The 24,062-nt window shown below is 36.2% G+C and overlaps 1 protein-coding gene across 4 annotated transcripts in view; it reads left to right on the top strand.

Annotated features, from left to right (window-relative positions):
• LOC136854671 (protogenin B-like) overlaps positions 1–23,824 on the top strand; it is a 507,887-nt gene extending 484,063 nt beyond the window's left edge. For 3 of the 4 annotated variants that reach the window (XM_067131267.1, XM_067131266.1, XM_067131269.1), the window contains 2 exons: positions 5,592–5,699; positions 22,059–23,824. In XM_067131267.1, the coding sequence (XP_066987368.1) occupies positions 5,592–5,699; positions 22,059–22,481 (531 nt within the window). In that variant the 3' untranslated portion in view covers positions 22,482–23,824. The remainder of the gene's footprint in view (positions 1–5,591; positions 5,700–22,058) is intronic. The other variant, XM_067131268.1, reaches the window with a different exon arrangement.
• Positions 23,825–24,062: the final 238 nt, after the last annotated feature.

Genomic DNA, 24,062 nt, shown 5'->3' with positions numbered 1-24,062 from the left:
TTATGTAAAGATGCTGTTAATACAAATGCTGTTTTACTTACTGTATCCTTAGGCATTCCAAATAAACAAAATAACAAAGCCGATTCTATATCATGTTTTTCCTACACATGTAGCCTAAAAGGGAAACCACTGTTTTGTTTATGTTTCATCGCCAATTACAAACAACCCCTAATAACAATACGATATTGTATGATGATTATCGTACACAGTTATTGTTCGTATGACTGAATTGTTTTAAACATTTGTATGTAATCCAAAATTGTGTTATTTACCACCAAAATGATACTGAATTTTTAATGAAAAATTAATATTATATTATCCTAAATATTATTACTACCGTAATTACACTACCATTAAAATTTCTGTAAGGTTACCAAAAGATAAAGGTTGCTGTGAATGCAACCATAACTCAGTGTTTACATTTTCCCAGCTGGGCTCACAATGATAAAAGTTAGTTTCGTTGATATGGAATTATTCCTCGAATAGCCAATAATATGTAAGGTAAAAATGGCTTTATTGCCTTTATTTTATAATGTGAATCTTTTCATGTATGCATGTTGGTGATTATCAGCCTACCGATAAACATCGCTTAGAGTTGAAGGTTAGATTTTTAGAATGGTTGTCTTAGTATAAGACAACCCCCAGTTTTTAGGGGTGAATTTTATGATTTAAATGTCGTCTTATGTGTGGAAATATATGGCATACTGTACTACTGTACATACATCTTCTGTTTTGCAATCTTTGTGTTTTGCCTGGGGTCAAACATCTTTAAAAAAAAAATACATTTTATTAATATTCTGCTGTGTATACAGACATTGATATACTGTAATGTTTGAAAATTAGCACAGTAAATTTTTATCGTAAATGTATATGTATGTAATTATGAAAATACTAACGTGATGTAACAAACCTAGCATTCTGTTTGTAGGCACATGTCCTGTTTTTCTAATCCTAAAATACATACTGTACAGTAAACATTTCAAAATTATCTTTCAGCACAGCAAAATATCAATAAAATGTACGTACATTATGTGCAGTACAGTAGACAATGCGCAAAGTTACGTTAAGCAAAAGGAAATGTCCATGTCTGAATTATAGGAGATACTTAAGGGGAACAGTTGTAGGCGGGTATGTATTGTTGTAAGATGACTTCAAATGATAGTGGGGTGTTTTGGGATGATAGTTTCAGGTATATTTTTGGTTGAACTGTTAAGTTGGGTGATGAACTGTTAAAATAGGCAGATATAAGCATTTTAGGTGTGTATGTAATTGAGAGTAACAGTTTTAAGAGGGTAATATAAGATGACTTAGGGAGTTTTGGGATGATGGTTTGGGGTGTATTGTTGTTTGAAATGATATTAAATTGTTTTAGCATGATAATTTATGGTATATTATTTTTTGAACTGCAGTGCTACCCCGCTTTTCCGCGCTTCATTTTGTCGTGGATTTTTATGGAACATATCTTTCACTTCTCTGTGGGAACTTTCACCAATTTGTGGATCTTTTCTATGGACCGTATCTCTAAAATCATCACTTTTGCTTTTTATATTTTTGTAGAGCAACACTATTCTCTAATTACTATACAGCAGAACCCCAGACTTCAACACTAATCTGTTCTAGAAGAATCGTTGAGATGGGATTCAGTCGAGATTCAAATAAATTTTTCCCATAAGAAATAGCTGAAAATGGATTAATGTGTTCTTGATCACCAGTTATTACCCTAATCTTGCCTTTTTATACAAAACATTACACATAAATTACAATTAAATAAGTTCAGAGTTAAATACATACTGTATTAGACACACCTTTTAAATTTTAAATGTATACAGTACTGTATAAAAAACTGCCGTACGTGCAATGTGGCTGTATCACCGATGGGAGACTAAGCGCTGTAGGCTAGGCTAGGTACTGTACTGCGCTGGGTAGGCACAAAAATTGTTGCTCATAATAAAAAAATTGAAAAACAAGCCTAATTATTACAAGTAAATTAATAAAATATTGAAAACAAGCTGAATTATGTCTTATTACAAACTTATGAAAAATTGTTTAAATACATTGGCAGTTTGCCTTTCAGCCATTTGCTGTGAGTGAATGTAAGCAAACCATAGCGCCACCCTGTGGTAACATAAACATTTACGTATTTATGGTAAATTTCATACATAGCGCCACCCTGTGGTAACATAAACATTTACGTATTTATGGTAAATTTCATACAGAGTCTACTAAAAACATATTTTTTCCTTTTTTTAATTTTTTTCATTATAGTTATTATTGATATTAATATACTGTCAAATGAATGTGAGATAATTAAGATCATAAATACTAAGATAGTTGGACAATTAAGACCATGTGTACACTAACATTTTTGCAATAAAAACATTCTGTAAAACGCAAAATTATACATGATCAAAACAATTGTAATTCAACTTGTAAATTTTAACAAAAAGTAAGAATATAAAATACATTTCATCATATCGATCTTGGAGAGGGTTGTTCTTTATTATTACCAACATTGTCATCAGTTTGCTGTTATAAAATTGTTGGTTCACACACACAGTGTGTGCTTATGCGCTAACACCTATTGGTTAAACAGACTTAAATTAGCAGTATCTTTTCCTGAGAGAGGGAGAGAGAGAGAGAGAGAGTCTCTTTAATCTGTCGAGGAATGTTAATCCATTTCTGTTTCCTGTTCCCACATGATTGACAACAACAAAATTTATGTATACAGGCAGTCGCTGGTTTACGACAGGTCCGGTTTACGACGTTCCGAGGTTATGACGCTTTTCAAATATATTCATCAGAAATTATTTCCTGGTTTACAACGCATGTTCCGGGGTTATGACGCGTTGTAACCCCGATCCGACGGAAGAAATATGGCTCCAAAATGGCAGAATAATCCAAATTTGGAGGTTTTTATTTTATGAAAAACTCAATAAAAATGCAGTTTACATCGTTTTCAATACACCCAAAGCATTAAAAGTAAGGTTTTCTTAGGATTTTTGACAATTTTTCGGTTATGATGATTTTCGGTTTACGACGCGGCGTAAAAACAGAACCCCCGTCGTAAACTGGGGACTGCCTGTTTATATTTTTTTGGTCTACCAAAGATATATTACCTGTACAGTCATACTTCGAACTTACACGAGGTTAGGTTCCAGAACCCCTCGCGCAGGGTGAATTTTCGCGTAAGTTTGTCATGGTCTCTAAAAATGCTAATAAATGCTTATTTCTAAAGTTTAAACACTAAATATGCCCTAATCATGCTCCCAAATTATTAAGTTAACTTTTAAATGGAATTAAAGTTACTGTAATTTCATTTAAAAGTTAGCTTAATACATTGACCTTAAAAAAGATAAATAAATGGTTTACATAAAAATTGAGAGTTGTAAGAGAATTTCTCTCTCTCTCTCCCCTTCCACCAACCGATCTATTTTTAGAATCATCTCAACCTCTTTTTAGCAATTTTTTTATTCTGCGTCTCTTTCTCTTTGTTCTGAAATGCTTTTTCATGAACAAACAATGTTTTATATTTTGACTAATACAACTCTTAGTTATTATGTCTCTATGTTTTAGAACGTATTTGCAACACTAGTGCATTTAAACTTCAGAGACGATACAGGTCAAATTAGATCAATTTAAACTATCTACTGTACAGGTAAAGATGTACAGAGAATTAATAAGTTGTAAAATGTGTCAGCGCTAACTATGAGAGAGAGAGAGAGAGAGAGAGAGAGAGAGAGAGAGAGAGAGAGAGAGAGAGAGAGAGAGAGAGAGAGAGAGAGAGAGAACCAACACGAACGGTAAAGAATCGCCTGGTTCAAGGGTTGTCCTTACTTAAATTAGAGAGTGAAATTATTTATCAGTTATTACGGAGACTGAGAGAATAACACAAGAGAGAGAGAGAGAGAGAGAAATTGTCCTTACTTGAAATGTCAAGTTATATTATTTTTGAATTACAGTACTACGGAGAGAGAGAGTGAGTTAGCTTAATACATTACCCTTAAAAAAAGAAATAAATGGTTGACTTAAGAATATAGTGTGTGACTCTCCCGCATTCCACCAATCTATTTTTAGAAGTCTTCTCAACCCCATTTTTACAAACTTTTTTATTCTGTCACTTTCTCTTTGTTCTGAAATGCTCTATGTCTCTATGTTTTAGAACTGCGCATTTACAGTTTGTAAACGGTACAGGTAAAATTAGATCAATTCAAAATTATCTACTGTACAGTTAAAGACATACAGAGAAACAGTGCAGTAATACGTAGGTTGGCTAACTTCGAACGAGAGAGAGAGAGATAACAGTTGTCCTTACTTAAGAGAGTGAAATTTTTTATGAATTATTACGGACAGAGAGAGAGAGAGAGAATTACAAGAAAAATTTGACCACTGATTAGCAACACTCTCATTCTTGTCATGTTAAATGACATGTCTGACAGCTTTTGCCTTCCACCTTCTTACAAAAGATGAGGGAAGAATTGTTTGTTCAAGATAATACAAATTTTGTATTAAAGTTTTATTAATATTATTAGTATTATTATTTAATTTTATTAATCTTATTATTTGAAAATTAGTACATATTATTACTTAAAAAGTTTATTTATTATACAAATAAACATACCTGTTTACATGTACCATAAAAATTCATCTCACTAAAAGAAAGAGAGAGAGAGAGAGAAATTATTATTTTTAATAATATTTAATGTTATTTAATTTACACATAAAAGCTTGAAAACTTATAAATTACATAAAAAAATTAAACAAACACTTTTGCTGGGTTTCTCAGTGTACGGAAATGTTCGCGTGTCTGTGAAAAACTCGTGTATGACCATTAGTTAGGTTCCAATAAAAAATTTGTGTGTCTGTGAATTTGTGCAACTCGAATCGCGTAAGTTCGAGGTATTACTGTACTATACATTTTTAAAACATCATGAACACACACACACACACAGAACGTGCATGTGCTAATACCCATTGGTTAAAGAGACTCAAATTAGCAGTATCTTTTCCTGAGAAAGAGAGAGAGAGAGAGAGAAATGTACAATTATTTTATCTTGGGATTTTTTTTGTTAATCTTGGGATTTTCTAAATTCAGTTCTTAGGATTTCCTAAAAAAAAAAAAAAAATATTTAAGTAGCATCACACCCCAAATGACTCTGGTCAGCCATTAGCACAACAAACCACCAACCTTAACATCCTACATAGTCCCTGATCCCAAGGTAAAAAGTGTTGATGTATGGCAAGTGTGTGTGTGTTTGGTGGGTTGGGGGGGATACACTTTTTCACCTACTTGCCACCAATTAAACCCTTTGTTAGCAAGTTTCAGTAACAGTTTCCAGCTCATGCTGAGGCATATTCGTACATAAAAGTCTCTGGTTTGTAAACCTAGAAAAAATGTTAATTTTACCTTTAAAATCGGATATCTTTTCACTAACAGCCATGCTGGGATTTGGATGCATATGCAGATAGAGGGGAAGGTTTTTGTATTGAAATACAGTATATATAAATTTTTAAATGTTCACATTATTATGTCGATCATTGTGAATTTTAGTGTTTACTTGCTTCATTGTCATCTTTCTTTTTGAATTTGGCAGGGTGGATATCCAGATCCTCGGGTAAACGGGTTAAATAATCCTCGGTGCAATGGGTTTATTAGGAGCCGAGACCAATTACAGGAAGCTCTACCCCGGGCAGATTCTCAGGTGATGATTAAATCATTTTCATGTTTGTATGCATTTAGGAATTTGTTAATTGCACTTTCATGGCACCAGTAAACAACAGTAGACTCTCTGGTTACTGAGTTATATCATGCTTAATTGGACATATTTGGTCGTAGCTCAGTATTATTATCTCTTGAATATTAGTATCCCATTATTTTGCTCAGGAAATGAAGTACAGAAATACTGTAACTTAATTAAATATCTGCATTGTATGCATAAAGTATGTGCACAGGATGAAGTGTTTTCTTAAGCTGATATATTCAATTTTACATGTGCTTTTATATAAGGAATATGGAAAGGTTGAACTTTCAAAATGAAGGTGAATATCCTTGGGGGGAGGTAGGTCAGTAACCACATCACCTTGTACAGGTCTCCTTTCTTCCCATTTTAGTATAAGGAGGACAGATTGTTAGTAGGATTCTGAATATAGATTGTGATTAGTTTTCTACCTGGCATAGATATTTGCTGTGCTCATGGGGGAATCTGGTACTTTTTATGTTTTATTTTTATGAATGATGGGAGATTTTGTTTTTGTGTTGAAAACAGCAAGGAAAAGACCTACTGTTGCTATTTAGGCAGGTCAATATGCCACATGACCCTCAAAAATTCTAACAAAAGGTCTAATGGCAGTTTTCAGTCCTGTTAGGTGTATTTGATGAGAGAAAAAAGTCTACCAATATGAGGCCCAAAGAAGTGCATGAAAACTAGGTCACCTTCAAAATGGCTACCTACCCATTATTAAATAAATTAAAACAACTTAAATTAGATTACAGTCAGTCCCCGGTTATCTGTGATCTGGTTTTACGGCGCTTGTCTAGAAACGACGATAACCGGATTTTTGACACTGATTCCCGGTTATCGGCACGGATCTCCAGTTATCAGTGCTGATCCTCGGTTATTGGCGACGCTGATCCCCAGTTATCAGCACCGATAACCGAGGATCGGCACTGTTATCACCGATTTTCGATTGTTAGCGATTTTCGGTTATCGTCACACTGTCAGGAATGGAATCCTGCTGATAACCGGGGACTGCCTGTAATTTTTTTACTAATCCAATTGGGAACATGTCTTTATGTATTCCAAGGACTTTCTAAAGGTTCTCTGAGATTTTAACTAATAATAGCCTAATATCAAACATGGCGGCAAGTCGTGAATGCTAATTGTTAAAGTCTACAGCGGCACAAATTATATTGTCTCGGACCAGGAACTGTCTAATCCAAACATTTATAGTCAGCAATTAGGCCTAGTCTTTATCGCTGTCCTCTAGTTCCAAAGATACATCTCCAGGCATATTGTCACATGATGTAATCTGACAAGATCCACATGCTGATGTGCATGGATGAACATGTTTTCTACAACTGCAGCGTGGGGTACTGTAAGCAGCTGTGTAGTTACAGTGTATCATCTTTATTAGACTATATGGTGCAGCATTCATATCTGACATAATGGGTATTAACTGATTGTTCTCATGCCTCCAATCCCAGTCTAAAGGATCCATTGGAGCCTCTCTTTCCATCCATGTCATAGCCTGATAGTATACTCGGAAGTGTGAATTTAGTTAAGGAATCTGTTGGGGGGTAGACATTCAGGTGTCACAAATGACTTAGCGCAGGTCACCTTCTTAGTGAACGTGTCATATCACAAAGTAGCCATAAGAGATGTGCTCTCACCACCAAACAAAACTGCCATAGCCTGGCAGCCAATGTTTCCAATCTCAGTGGGAGTTTTTTAAGGTGAGGTAAATTCTTTTGCTGCGGCAAGTTTTTGGAAGGCTGACTTTTTCCCAATGCCATAAATAGATGTGGAATCACACCCTGTAAATGAGTGTAGGAACAACAATTGTGTACATAGGTCTGATCCAAGAGAACTTTTTATCTGGTTGATGTCATAAACTTTATGAGTTCCGTTTGTCTGGTTATCTGATCTGAAATAGAGAGGTTTACTCTCTGATGCAGAATGATGAAGTAGTAGAATCAACAAGTCGATATCTTCTTCAATCAACGTAGTCGAGTATAAAGATGCTACAATAACTGCTGCCTTAACAATGTCCACATCTGCATCACCTTCAGACTATATGACTGTGCAACCTTCATCTTCTAGCTCTCTGCTTATAAGGTTAATCAACCTCTGTTGGTACGTCTTGACATAACTTCCTCCTTACCGTCAAATTCGGTGTCGCTATTGATGTTCACAACTGGATAGATGATGGTTTGTCCCTGTTGCTGGAGTGTGTTATCCTTAATAGAAGGACTTGATCCATAACCATCAAAGGCGATGGTTGCTGTACGGCATAGTGCTTACTTGTAAAATTGGCATAGGACTTGGCTATTTTACCACAGATGTCTCCATTTTTCCATTTGAGCTTGCGAAGCAAGGATCCTCCATCAATTACATATCTATCAGTTTGTAGGATGTCATCTGGTATCAGAGCAGTTGATGAGGCCTTGGTACAGTGTTCACTGATAGCATGAGCAAGCTGTGGTTTATCAGCCTTGCGTAGCACATCTTTGTTCTCGAACAGGGAGAGTGGATATGGACTGAGTTCGTATCTCATTACTTCTTCTAAGGATAGATTTCCTGTATTCAAACTACTAAGAAACGTTGGAATAGTAGGCCTGGGTCTATGGATCTTTCAGGAGCGGTCTTCACTGCTGATGAATGTCCCATGGTTGTAGCTTTATATTTTCCCTTGAAAGAGATGGAGAATATAGGTTGTCCAGCCATAGTTTCAATAAGCTTTTGTCCAGCTTGTTTATATTCTTGTACATTTACGTCTTCCTTGGCCACTACACCATTGACGATATTTCTTAAAACAGGTCAGGATAGAAGGGCGACCATGAATTCAGTTTGTCCTTTATCTTTGAAACATCAGCAGCATCTCTTGTGCCCCTATCCTCAGTTGAATCCCTGTGTTGTTCCCAAGTGATATAAGCAACATCAGTAAACTTTGATAAGCAAATCATAATAAAAATAAACAAAATTATCAGCTTAATAAGTAGATTACTGAAAAATAACAAGAACAGTGGCATAGACATATATAAAATAATTTGAACACTTACCTGTTCATCTCAGTTATTTTCCCACCATATTGGAAGCCACGTTGGCTAAACTGCAGTTAGACTTCTTACTTGATGAAACTGAATATTTCTAAAAGTACTTCTACATAAAGCCAAATAATTGACACTAAAACACACATATCCATTAATCTATTGTGATGGTTTTATTTCAATGCTAGTGTCAGCCATCTCAGATTTGACCTACTTTTACACCACTTTCAACTGGTCACATCTTGGTAGACTTTCTCACACGCTTTCAGTATATGTAATAAAACGGAAATTAGTGAAAAACAATTTGTTAGAATTATTTGGAGGCTGGCAGACTTTTTTTTTCATAAATTGACCTTCCTAACTATTTTTGATGAAAGAATTATGTAGTGAAAATAGTGAATGTGTAAGTTGGTGTATGTGATACACATGGTACACTTTAGCTTTCATTTTTCTTACTGATACATCTGAAAATGGAAGGATTTGACATTATGCTTTTCCAAAGTGAATTTTATATATTTTAGAGTTCAAGGCATCTAAGGTAAAAACTATCACCTACATACTGTTTCCACAATATTGATATGTATTATTTTAATGTTTGGCAGTAATTGCCAGACATTAACATAGTAGGAATCAAACTAATGTTGTGGAAAGCTACATAGAGAATGGATGGGAAAAACTGGTTAATTACTAACAAGTGATAATAGAGTTGACAGTTTATTACTAATGCTTTTTCCTAAAAACCACGTGGCAGCATTTTACACCTTGCCATTGTTATAGCTGGGGACTATCCATTTTGCTTACAAGCCATGTCATAAATAATAATTCTTTGGGGATTTGAACCAGGCCAACCAGAGGACAAAAAGGAGTGGAACTAGATATGCTACTGTATATACTTTGGAATCATAGCTGGCTTACTGTACCCATATCTGTGGTTTTATGTCCTACCCCTCCCTCCTAAAACCACGTTTTTACTGTCATTTTCCGTTTCAGCGCTGAATGACCTCATAGGTCCCAGTGCTTGGCCTTTGGCCTAAATTCTATATTCAGTTCAGTTCCCCCAGTAGTGAGTAGACATTCAATTCCCATCTCCAAACGCAGTGAGGTGAAGCATACATTATAAGGCAATCTTCCCTAGAAATAGTGGCTGAGTGGATATAGTGTTGGCTCGGCAAATCAAAGTGAATAGTTTAAATCATTAAAGATGATGTTTTCTTTATCTTCTAGTTCCAGGTGGGATTGCCAAATAATAATAATAATAATAATAATACTAATAATAATAATAATAATAATAATGAAAATAAAAATGGGCACCATTGCAGAGTTGTTTAACTCATCAATGGACCGGTTAAGCAACACTGGGCTGGTCAGTCATTGCATGGGTGGCTACTCTCCTCGGCGTTGATTCCTTGGGAAAGAATCTTTACCATAATTTCCTCAGTCTACTCAGCTGTAAATGAGCACCTATTCTCGATAGGGTTAGGGTCCAGCTGTGGGTTAAATAGCAAAACTCAGAAATGATGGAAAGAAATGATAAAATAAATAAATAAATAATGATAAAATAAATGGAACCTCTGGCAACAGAGGAGCTTCGTCCAAGAGTCAGGTGTACAACTAAATTGACGGGGAGGATGGTCAGGTACTTGGAGGTCATCATCCAGCAACTGACCACTACAGCAATAATAACCAGCAACCAGAGACTGGAGCTACAGAGGCGTATCAGAAGAAGAAATGGACAAGAGAAGAAAAGAATTAAATATGGAGATGCTACATCAGAAGCAACCCGACAAAAAGAGGATACAGAAGACTGGTCAACATCTAGAATGAGAGAAACAACACCCCTCAAACAGAACAGAGCCTGGCAGACCAAGTAAGGAACATAAAGAAAAAGAGCTGGCTCTCCACAACAGAAAGAGAGGAACTGGAAAGAGAAATAACACCCATCAACGAAGGATAAGGAGACGAACTTAGAGACGATGACACAGGAATGATGAGCTACCAAACAACGACACACGAAGAAACACCGAAGATGTAACAGAGGTCAGAATAGGTGGAGAAGATCAGACAATGGATGAAGCCAGGTACAGAAAAAACAAAGATCTCCCTCCATGAAAGCATACAACACAAAGAAACTAAGGGAAAAAATAAGTGAAGTTAATGAAATAATGAGACAAATCCACACCACCAGTATCACAGAAACAAATGACCTGGCATATGCAGGAGCAAGGCTAGTAGTAGAACTCGTGTGGATACAAACACCAATACCACCATCACAACCAACCCAACAGAAACCAAAACAGCAACCGCCTTGGAAAAGGTGCCTGGAAAAACGAATCATGGCGATGAGATCTGACTTGAGTAAACTGAAAGAGATGGCAGAAAAGGGGCTAAGAAGCAAGAAGACAATAGAGGAACTGAATGAGAAATACAAAGTACAGGAGAAGGGATTAAACAACACACTATAAGATATAAAACAGAGGTTCAAAGCCAAAGTACATAAGATTCAACAGTACATGAACAGGAATAAAGGACACCACCAGAACAGACTCTTCAGAACCAACCAAAAAAGACTATACAGCCAACTAAGAGGGGAAAGACAACCACCAGGAAATTCCTGAAGCCGAACCAAGTAAGAGACTCTTGGAAAACATATGGAGCAATCTGGTATCACACAACAATCAGGCAACATGGCTCCAGGAAATCAAGACGGAAGAAATGGGGAGAATAAAACAAGATTCACCGAGATCATGATAGACACAGTCAGACAACAACTAAAGAAAATGCCCAACTGGAAAGCCCCAGGTCCCGATGAAGTCCATGGATACTGTCTCAAAAACATCAAGACCCTACACCCATGAATAGCAGAACTCCAGCATTGTATCACAAACCACCATGCACCCAAATGGATGACCACAAGAACATCCTTAGTGTAGAAAGACAAGAACAAAGGAAATATAGCAAGTAACTACAGGCCTATCACCTGCCTACCAGTAATGTGGAAGTTACCGACAGGTATCATTAGTGAAAGGCTATACAACTACCTAGAGCATACAAACACCATCCCCCACCAACAGAAAGGCTGCAGAAGGAAGTGTAGGGGCACAAAAGACCAGCTCCTAATAGACAAAATAGTAATGAAGAATAGTAAGAGAAGGAGAACCAACCTAAGCATGGCATGGATTGACTACAAGAAAGCTTCGACATGATACTGCACACGTGGCTAATAGAATGCCTGAAAATATATGGGGCAGAGGAAAACTCCATCAGCTTCCTTAAAAATACAATGCGCAACTGGAATACAGTACTTACAAGCTCTGGGATAAGCCTAGCAGAGGTTAACATCAGGAGAGAGATCTTTCAAGGTGACTCACTGTCCCCACTACTCTTCATAGTAGCCATGATTCCCATGACAGAAGTACTGCAGAAGGTGGATGCTGGGTACCAACTCAAGAAAGGAGGCAACAGAATTAACCATATGATGTTCATGGACGACATCAAGCTGTATGGTAAGAGCATCAAGGAAATAGATACCCTAATCCAGACTGTAAGGATTGTATCTGTGGACATCAGGATGGAGTTTGGAATAGAAAAATATGCCTTAGTCAACATTCAAAAAGGCAAAGTAACAAGGACTGAAGGGATAGAGCTACCAGATGGGAATAGCATCAAACACATAGGTGAGACAGGATACAAATACCTGGAAATAATAGAAGGAGAGGATATAAAACACCAAGAGATGAAGGACACGAGGAAAGAATATATGCAGAGACTTAAGGCGATTCTCAAGTCAAAACTCAATGCTGGAAACATGACGAAAGCCATAAACACATGTACCAGTAATCAGGTACAGCGCAGGAGTAGTGGAGTGGATGAAGGCTGAACTCCGCAGCATAAACCGGAAAACACAGGACAATACACAACGCGCTACACACGAGCAAATACAGACAGACTATACATAACATGAAAGGAAGGGGGAGAGGGCTACTAAGCATAGAGGACTGTGTCAACATCAAGAGCAGTGCTCTGGGGCAGTATCTGAAAACAAGTGAAGACAAATGGGAAGACCCATAAATATACAGAGACGGGAGCATGAAAAACAGAACAGAGGAATGGCACAACAAACCAATGCATGGACAGTACGTGAGACAGACAAAAGAACTGGCCAGCGATGAAACATGGCAATGGCTACATAGGGGAGGACTCAAGAAGGAAACAAGGAGTGCTAACAGCGGCACAAGATCAGGCCCTAAGAACCAGATATGTTCAAAGAACAATAGGTGGAAGTAACATCTCACCCATATGCAGGAAATGCAGTATGAAAGACGAGACCATAAACCACATAGCAAGCGAATGTCCGGCGCTTGTACAGAACCAGTACAAGAAGAGGCATGATTCAGTAGCAAAAACCCTCCACTGGAGCCTGTGCAACAAACACCAGCTAGCTTGCAGTAGTAAGTGGTACGAACACCAACTTGAGGGAGTGATAGAAAACGATCAGGCAAGATCCTCTGGGACTATGGTATCAGAACAGATAGGGTGATACGTGCCAGTAGACCAGACATGATGTTGAGACAGAATCAAGAAGAAAGTATCACTCATTGATGTAGCAGTACCATTGGACACCAGAGTAGATGAGAAAGAAAGAGAAAAAATTGATAAGTATCAAGACCTGAAAATCAAAATAAGAAGGATATGGAACATGCTAGTGGAAATTGTACCCAAAATCATAGGAACACTAGGCACAATCCCAAGATCCCTGAAAAGGAATCTGGAAAAACCAGATGCCGAAGTAGCTCCAGGATTCATGCAGAAAGGTGTGCTACTAGAAACAGCGCACATAGTGAGAAAAGTGATGGACTCCTAAGGAGGCAGGATGCAACCCGGAATCCCACACTATAAAAACTACCCAGTCTAATAGGATGACTGTGATAGACCAAAATAATAATAATAATATAATAATAATAATAATAATATAATAGCAGTAGTAGTTTTAGTAGTCACATGAAAATCAGACACCCCAACTTACTTCAAGGTGACAAATCAGGGTATGGTGGCTACCTAAGCTAACCATATAAATCAATAAATCAAACCAAACACAACTGAAAATTATAAATTATCTGGAATGCTGAATTTAAGGTGATCATTATTAGTATTACCACCATGGCAAAGTGGTGAAAAAAAGTTACTAGTAATCACTATAAAATTTAGGTATCTCACCTAAACAAACAGTCAAAATGTCTATGGTTCTTATGAAAAGACCTGCTGCTGTCCTTCTTTGATGTTAGAATTATAGTGTGAAAAATTGCGAATGTAGAAATTTGTATATTTGGCTCTACAGTAGACATAGTATTACTTTTTTTTTTTTTTTTTTTTTTTTTTTTTTTTATTGATACACCTAAAAAGGGAAGGCAGTCTTGGATCTTTTTCCATGTGAATTTTATGGAAAGTTTGTTAAGATTTCAAGGCATCTAAGAATGAAGTGATAAGTCTTTGTTTTTTAATTCCAAAAATAACACAGGAATATAATTTATGTACAGTTTCCACAATACTGCCGTTAGACTGCTGGTATGTTAATGCCTGGCAATATTGACCAGTTACTGTACTGTATTAGTAATGCTATTTCACAGTAGGCATAAAATCCACATCATAACAGTAATTATGTGGAAACTCTTTGGGATTTAAACCACTGACCTATGATTTGCCAGGCGAACACTATATCCAGTCAGCCATAGAAGGAATAAAAGGAGTGGAACCAGGTATGTGACTGCATATACAGTATATGTTAAGTTCTCGCGGTGCACTGTAGGCATTACTTTAGGTTCTTTGCAGCATGCCTTCAGCCCCTAGCTGCAACCCCTTTTGTTCCTTTTACTATACATCCATTTATATTCTCCTTCTTCCATCTTACTTTCCACCCTCTCTTAACAATTGCTTCATAGTGCAACTGCGAGGTTTTCCTCCTGTTACACCTTTCAAACCTTTTATTGCCAATTTCCGTTTCAGCGCTGAATGACCTCATGCCCCAGTGCTTGGCCTCTGGCCTAAATTCTATATTCAATTCAATTAATTTAGTGTTTGCCTTGCAAATCAGAGGTCAGAGTTTAAAACTGTCAAAGAGGTGTGTCACTATTATTCATTTCTAGAGATTGCCTTCTTATATAATAGTAATAATAATAAGGATCAGAAGATCACTCGCCACAGCTTCCTTTGAGGTGGTAAGGGTGGGGTGGATAACCTAACTGGACCCCTACCAGAATACAGCTGTAAATGACTTAGAATGGCTGATCTTCAGATGACCACTTACATATTCTAGGAGACTAGTAGGTCTGTCGTAGAAAATTATGGCATTACCTGATCCCTCATTGTGTCTTTTAACAGATGGTTTCTGTTTGTAAACAACTTCAATTGTCCTTTGTTTTTATTTTGTTTTTCACCCCTAGTGAGATTGAAAAGAAAAATTGTAAACAAGGGTTCTCTGTGCAATTTCACTTATTAAGTAAATACAGTATATTTACACACTTATATAACAAGATTGTTTTTGACATTTATTATTACAGTAAACCCCCGTATTCACAATCTCACGATTTGAGGATTTCTCTATTGAACATATATGCGCATTATTCGCTGAAAATTCGTCCATTCACAGTATTTTTCACTGAGAAATATTCACTAATTACTGTATTTTTCATCTCATTTTCATGACTAAATGCACTTTTTGTGATAAAACTATTAAAATACTCAGGTAGTGTTTGAGTTATGATAATTCAATTTTGCAATGGGAGGCAGCGAAAGAGACCAAGTTACAATAGACCAACTTCTTTTCCTCCATCTCTTTATCCCATCTTCTATTTAAAGAAGTAAAAGAGAATTATAAAAGTATTGTTAGTAACGTTATACTCTTACGTAAATGCGTACAGCCTTAAACAACCGACTGAGAAACTGTTGTTTTGCTTATCACCGAATCGGATAACAACAGCCGTTTTGCTTGTATTTCAACCATTATACGGTAATACACAATTACAATAGGTTATAGTACAAATGACGTTAAGTTGTAGCTGAAGCTGAGAAAACAATGTTCAAGCTGCTAATGGCTATAAATTATCATGCATCAGCAACATGGATGAAACTCGACCGTAATTAAAATTGGAGAGAGTATATTTTAATCAAAACTACTGGGCATGAAAGAACACATTACAGTAAACCCCCCATATTTGCATCCTCACGATTCGCGGACTCGCGTATTCACTCACATATTCATGGATTTCTCTTTGAAATGTATCTACCTATTATTTGCGGAAAATTCGAACATTCGCAGTATTTTTCACTGAGAAGTATGCACTAAATACTGTATTTTCATCTCATTTTCATGACTAAATGCACTTTTTGTGATAAAAGTATTAAAATACCCGGGTAATGCTCAAGTTACAATAATTCACCTTACGATAATTCGAGTTTGCAATGGGGTAAGCAATTAATACCGATACGACAATACTATTTATAAAATATTTTTAAATTTTGTGCGGGCACAGGCAGCAGCGTAATCAGGCAGTGAGAGAGAACAAATTACAATAGACAACTTTTCCTCCATCTCTTTATCCCATCTTCTAGTTAAAAAAAGTAAAAGAGAATGATAAAAGTATTGTTGGTAACGTTATACTCTTGCGTAAATGCCTACAGCCATAAACAGTCGACCAAGAAATTGTTGTTTTGCTTATAACCGAATCGGATAACAACAGCAGTTTACCTGTATTTCAACCATCGTATGGTAATAAACAATTACCGTAGGTTATGGCACAAATGACGTTAAGTAGAATAGGACTGACTAATACCCTTATTCAATATGGATAAAAGATCATCAAGGAAATATACTGCTAAATGTAAGCTGCAAGTTGTAGCTGAAGCTGAGAAAACAATGTTCAAGCTGCTAATGACTATACTGTAAATTATCGTGCATTGGCAACATGGCTGAAACTCTATCGTAATTAAAATGGGAGAGAGTATTTTAGTCAAAACTACTGGGTATGAAAGAACACATTACTGTTATTTTAACGCGATAAACGATAAATATGTAAAGCTCATATTATGATGAAATCAAGTGAAAATAGCAAACGGAATCTTGAATTTTTTTTTACACAAAACAAACTGTCCCAAATGGCCATTGTCAATCGTCATCTATTAACAAAAATAAGATAAAATAATTTCACAACAAGACGTATTTTAGTTATATTTCGACTTAAAAACACTTTGTATAATGAAAAATTACCTTGCCCCTTATAAATAAAGTATCTAGACTCTAGAGGTTCATTTGCGCCAACTAGAAGCAAGAAAAGCACTCTGAAGCGAGTTAAATGCGGCAAAATAAACGCAGCGTAAACATTTCTAAACCAAAACACTGATTGCTATGAACACAATTTTTAATACAAAAGCATTATAAGAATATATACAATATTGGATACAGTGAATTAAGACATAACATTTTAAAAGATCCATGGAAAAGATGCATATTTGTTATGTTGATGTTTGTATAATACAAATGCGAATATAGAGTAGAGTATAATGTAGGCTACACTGCCGTGTATGCATACAATATACCATAGCGTAGACTAAGCTAATTCTTGTGTGTTATTCAATTTCTCTTTGTATTGAATTATCATGTCTATTTTATAGTGTAGGCTAGGCTACAATATATGTATACAGTACATGGTACCAAATACCCTAGTGTAGGCTAGGCTATGTTCGAGATATGTTTTGGTATATCTTACGATTTTTCCAACAAACGATGGTTTTTTTGGAGCCTAACCCCATCATAAGTAGGATAATACCTGTAAAAGCAATTTTAGTTTGTTTTGTGTGTTTAAACTATCAAAATAGCAGTTCTGAGTGTTTTTAGAAGGGTTCTAAGTATTCACTGGTTTTAGCTATTCTCGGGGGGAGGGGGGGGGGTGTTACACATTCCCCGCGAATAAGGGGGTTTACGCTGATAAACGATAAATACGTAAAGTTCATATTATGAGGAAATCAAGTGAAAATAGCGAATGGAATCTTGATTTTTTTGGGGGAAAGTCAAAATTTGTTTCTTTGAACACAATAAATTTTGTTAATTTATTTTTGTCATGTGGATTTCTGTGAAATGGTAGTGTTCTACTGATTGTAAAAGAAAATGTAAACTATGTTAATTTTATCCTAGTACAGTATTCAGAAAAGGAAAATGTATATTGTACAGAGAAGCTGGGAAACTACTCGCATTAGCAGAGGTCTGCAATCTCAGATTTTTTGCTCTAGCTTACCTAATACTTGTACTTATACAGTATTTGTATTTACTTAATGGATCACCTTGAATGAAATTGACTTTTTGGGATATACACAACTTTGGCCTGTACTGCAGTCACTTTCAGAGCACAACATCCAGATTTTAATCACTTCTCTCACAATACACATTTAGGTTAGATACTTCCTATATTACAACTCATTCAAGCTGACTTTTTATTGACACTGAAACTAGTAATAATTACAAGTTGGATTAATATGAAACTCATATATTATGAAATTCATGCAACTACCAGTTTTTAGAATTACCGTATATTTTCATGTATAAGACAACCTTTAGATAAGACAACTGCTAAATTACAAAACCATCTGTGTATAGGCTAGTTTTTGCAACAACAAGTATCTTATGAAATATTGGTTATGGAAAGATGATGTTATTACAAATGCTGTTTTACGTACTGTATCCTTAGAAATTCAAAATACCATACATACTCGTGTATCATGCAACTTTTGAAGACCTAATTTTGAAGCTAATTTTAAGGGGGTCACATCATACATGAAATATAAAATTAGTACAGGTAGTGCTCGAGTTACGATGATTCGACTTACAATAATTTGCTTTTATGATGGGGTTAGCTATTAATATTGATACAACAATATTTTGAAAATATGTATTTTTAAATTTCGCGGGCAACTGGCGCAGGCAACAACGTACAATCAGGCAGCGTACGGTGTACGATACATTGGCCTGAGAGGCTGGAATAGGCACATTAATTCAATGAGCTGACCTCACTTGCTCACGTTGTGTCGGAAGTTAAAATAGGTCAGTGTTCGTTTGCAATTTTTGTGCGTTTGTAAATATAAGTAGTGCATGAGTGACGATAATTCGAGTTTGCGATGGAGTTAGCAATTAATACCGGTATGACAATATTTAGAAAATATTTTTAAAAATTTCGAGCGGACACAGGCAACAGCGTACACTACAGTTGCCATAGAATCAGGCAGCAAGAGAGACCAACTTACAATAGACCAACTTCTTTTTCTCCATCTCTTTATTCCATCTTCTAGTTAAAAAAGTATGAGAATGATAAAAGTATTGTTAGTAACCTTATACTCTTGTGAAAATGCGTACAACCATAAACAACCGAACGAGACTCTGTTGTTTTGCTAATAACCGAATCGGATAACAACTGTTTTGCTTGTATTTCAACCATCGTACGGTTAAACAATTATCGTAGTTATGTTAAAAATGACGTTAAGTACTGATATGTTTTTACACTACCCTTATCCACTTTGGAGAAAAGATTGGCAAGGAAATATACTGCTACAGTAAATTAAACTGAAAGTTGTAGTTGAAGCTGAGAAAAGAATGTTCAAGCTGCTAATGACTATAAATTATCGTGCACTGGCAACATGGATGAAACTCGACAGCAAATAAAATTGGAAAGTATTTCAATCAAAACTACTGGGCATGAAAGAACACATATTACTGCTGTTTTCACACCGATAAAAGATAAATATGAAAAGCTCGTAGTATGATGATGAAATCAAGAGAAAATAGCGAACGGAATCTTGATTTTTTTTTTTTACACAAAACAAATGGCCAGCCGCCAACGTCATCTATTGACGAAAAAAATGGCTAAATTAATTTCACAATGAGACATGTTTGTTATATTTCGACTTAAAAACACTTCGTATAACGAAAAATATGTTTGTCCCTTATAAATAAAGTATCTAGAGATTCATTTACGCTAACTAGAAGCAAGAAATGCCATCTGAACCGAGTTAAATGTGGTGAAATAAAGACCGCATGATCGATTCCCAAACCAAAACATTTGATCGCTATGATCGGAATTTATAATGCAAAAGCAATATAAGAATATTGACGATTGGATACAGTGTAGTAAAGCATAACTTTTTAAAAGATCCATGGAAAAGATGCACATTCGTTATTTTGATGTTTGTATAATACGGTGTTATGTGAAAATAAATACAGTATAATGTAGGCTAGGCTACCGCATATGATATACGAAAGTGCAGGCTAGGCCTTGTTTGTTATTCAATTTCTCTTTGTACTGATTTATCATGTCAATCTGCATTGAACCTGCAGAATTAGCTGACACTAATAATTACTATACCATTTATGTATAAAGTATACTGTGTAGTGTAGGCTAGCCTACCATATATGTATAGATGGTACTAATTCCCTAGTGTAGGCTAGGCCATATTCGAGTTACGATTTTTTCAACAAACGATGGTTTTTTTGGAACCTAACCCCATCGTAAGTAGGGGAATACCTGTATATAGAATATTCACTTAGTATTGTATTATAAAATACAAACAACGAATATACATCTTTTCCGTGGATCTTTTAACAAGTTATGCTTTCCTTCACTGTATCCAGTAATAATGTACAGTATGTTATTCGCATATTACTAATTGTATTATAAAATACAAACCTAGCAATCATGTCCCATTCGCATTGTTTACGTTTTCGTGAACGTGGACAATGATACCTTGCAGGAATTTTTGTTTCGGCATCAATTCAATTTCCATTAACCCTGGGGGAAGGTTTCGTCCCGTTTGCCATACACGTTAAAACAACAGTAAAATGTGTTCTTTCATGCCCAGTAGTTTTGATTGAAATACTTTTCCCTCCAATATTGTTTACAGTCAAGTTTGATGGCATATCTAAGTTTAGGAGTTTCATCCATGTTGCTGATGCACGATAATTTATAGTCATTAGCATTTGAACATTGTTTTCTCAGCTTCAGCTACAACTTGCAGCTAAATTTAGCAGTATATTTCCTTGCGATCTTTTCTCCATAGCGAATAAAGGTTTAATGTAAAATATATACTGGCTCAGTCCTATTCTACATAATGTCATTTGTAACATAACTACAGTAATTGTTTACTATCGTACGGTGGTTGAAATGCAAGTAAAACAGATGTTGTTATCTGATTCGGTTGTTCATAGCACGGCCTAGACCATGTTCATAGCAAAACAGTTGTTTCACATTCGGTTGTTTATGGCTGTACTCGTTTATTCAATGAGTATAACGTAACTAACAATACTTTTATCATTCGCTTGTACTTTTTTAACTTATTTAACTAGAAGATGGGATAAAGAGATGGAATAAAAGAGGTTAGTCAGTAGTAATCTGGTCTCTCAAAAAAGGAACTCGCATGATACACGAGATACATGATCAAATAATTTTTTATGGGTGAAAATTTGGGGGTCGCATGATGTGCGAGATCGCATGTTAACGAGTATATATGGTAAACGAAATGACCAAGTTGATTCTGTATCATGTTTTTCTTACACATGTTGCCTAAAAGGGAAACCATTGTTTTTTTATGTTTCATCACCAATCACAAGCAACCCCTAACAACAATATGATACAGTATAAGTAAACAGTTACAAACAACCTGAATTTTTAATGAAAAATTAATATTATGTTATCCTTAATTACACTACATTACCAAAAGATAAAGGTTGCTGTGAGCACAACCATAACTCGATATTTACATTTTGTTAGCTGGCTGGCCTCTCATAGATGAGGTGATTTCATTGATATGGAATTATTCCTTGAATAGATTATTTATTATGAAGATATGCCAATAATATATAAGGTAAAAATGGTTTTATTTCCTTTATTATCACGTTATTTCATAATGTGAATCTCTTCATGTGTGTCGGTGGTTATCGCACCGAGGCCAGCTTACCAATAAAAATCACTTAGAATTCAAGGTTTGATTTTTAGAACGGTAGTATAAGACGACCCCCAATTTTTAGGGGTGAATTTATGGTTTAAAGGTCGTCTTATAAACAAAAATATATGGTAATTCATATAAACATTTTACATTAGGTTTATGTATAGTACATGTTGAGTTCATTCACAGCCAAAGTCTTTTTGGTACTAAGGCAGTGCTGAGTAAATTGTATCAAGTACTGTATAGAGTACTTTGGTGATAGGAAATATACTTTTAAATTAATTGCAAGTTATCACTAACCATTGTTTATTTGTAGGGCGGATCAGAAGAAGAAAATGAGCGGCTAGTTATTGGTGCAGGAAGTAGCAGCAGCAGCAGTAGTAATGGTGCCATGAGACAAGGTGTCCTCCCTCAGGCCTTTCAGAACCATCGCAGAGATACAGGAGATGCCGGCCGAGGGAGGGAAAATCAAAGTCACTCCCTAGCTGCTACGCCTCCTCCATCTCCAACTCATCAACATAATCACAGTGGCACATCTCAAGATGGACTCACCAATATAACAAGCCTCACAACCTTAAGTGGGGTTGAAAATGAAGGTGGGATAGAGCAGGATAAATCCATGGTGGGTGTTGCAGAACATAATCAAGCTGTTGACCTACAACAACATGGTCATCATCACAATAATTCAGGTGCAACAAGAGCGTCGTCCCCTCGGCCTCCACTCACAACGGTGCAGTAGCCACTAAAGGTGCCTGGGCTATGTGCCTAGCTACCCTCTTCCCTCGCAGGCCCCAATCACCGAGAGTCTCCCCTCTGGTCTGATGCGGGTATTCATACGTATACAAGGCCTGGCCCAGCTGCTGCGCTGGTATGTGGCAACTGTGCCCATGCAGCCCACGTTGGACTTGATGCGTGCCTTGACTCAAGTGTACAAATGTTGTCAGTGTGGGTACTTGAGACCATCAGATAAGCGGGGCTGGGTCAGGCACCCCACTGTAGCCGCTAACACTACGATGTTAGTTGGTCTGTACCATGTTAGCACCTTGGACATTGCTCTCGGTTACATATTTTGGGCTCAGTGTTCCTCTGATGGACGAGCCACGGTACAATTCACTCACCGAGGCTTATTGAAAGGAGTACAAAGTAATCATTTTGACTTTTTTTATCCATGAACTGTGATGAGAGCTGTGTCCAGGGTGTTCCTCGTTTCCCCTGACAGCAACAGAGTTTCAGGGATTATCCTGGCAAATAACGGCATGCTTGTCCCCTCCCCACCACCACCACCACCACAGCCCCAAAGATCCCTCTCATGTCTTCACAACCTCAGTGTTTCGCCATATTTGTATCAGGGATGGTAATCTCTTCTCACCTCTTTTGATAAGACTGTAATTCATTTATTATTCCAACATATTTTATTTGTCAGCTGTTTTATATATAACACAGTAGTACAAGAGTAATGGGTTATTACTATTTTACATGTAAATCAACTTTAGGCAGCAGTCACAACTTATATGTATATATTATTTTTCTTTTTTCTTACAGTTTGTTCATTATTGCAGTCTGTAATCAGGGAGAATCTTACAAGAGCATCTACTACTGTGTGCAGAACAAAGTTTGCACTTAAATGATCACATGCAGTGCTTAAATCTTAGTAGAAGCTACCTGAACATGTGAATTTTAAAAAGGTATCGGGTCCTTTTTCTGTGGGTGAAGGATCAATTATACATTTGGAAAGAATTGTTGCATTCATTAATTTTGAGCTTGGAACTTTAATCAGGGAAGTATTATTAATCATATTCATGGAATAAATAAAAAAAACTAATGCACAATATAGCAAAAATTGAGGTAGCCATCTTCCAAAAATTAATCTGTAAACATGCTACTTAATTATTTACAGCGTAATTTTCCTTGTACCAATCCTCTTAGGTACTAGAGAGTTCAGTAATTGACAGGTAATAAACAGCTACAGGTCTCACTGATCCTTCACCCACATCCCCCCCACATTGCATTCCAAACAGACTTCTGAAAATGGTGCTGTAGTACTAGACTGAATAGCTGTCAGTTAGTCATAACAATAAAAAATTTAATTTTTGTATTATAAAATAATGCTCCACTTTATGTAGGTGGACAGCATATATATGTAAATATTTATTTAAATTCGAATTGAGGTAATTGTTAGAAAGCTTTACCATTTACTTTAGTTGAGTTTGAATTGAATGACTTAATGGCAGCCATTTTGGACAGTACATGTCATCAGCCTCTCGGTGAAGAGCCCGGGCTAGCCTCTCCTCCCAGTGTCTCACCATCAGTCCTCTTGTGG

This window comes from Macrobrachium rosenbergii, chromosome 29 (assembly GCF_040412425.1).
Source record: "Macrobrachium rosenbergii isolate ZJJX-2024 chromosome 29, ASM4041242v1, whole genome shotgun sequence".
Lineage (NCBI taxonomy): Eukaryota > Metazoa > Arthropoda > Malacostraca > Decapoda > Palaemonidae > Macrobrachium > Macrobrachium rosenbergii.
The sequence above is the reverse complement of the archived record's forward strand: the minus strand, read 5'-3'. Positions and strand labels throughout refer to the sequence as shown.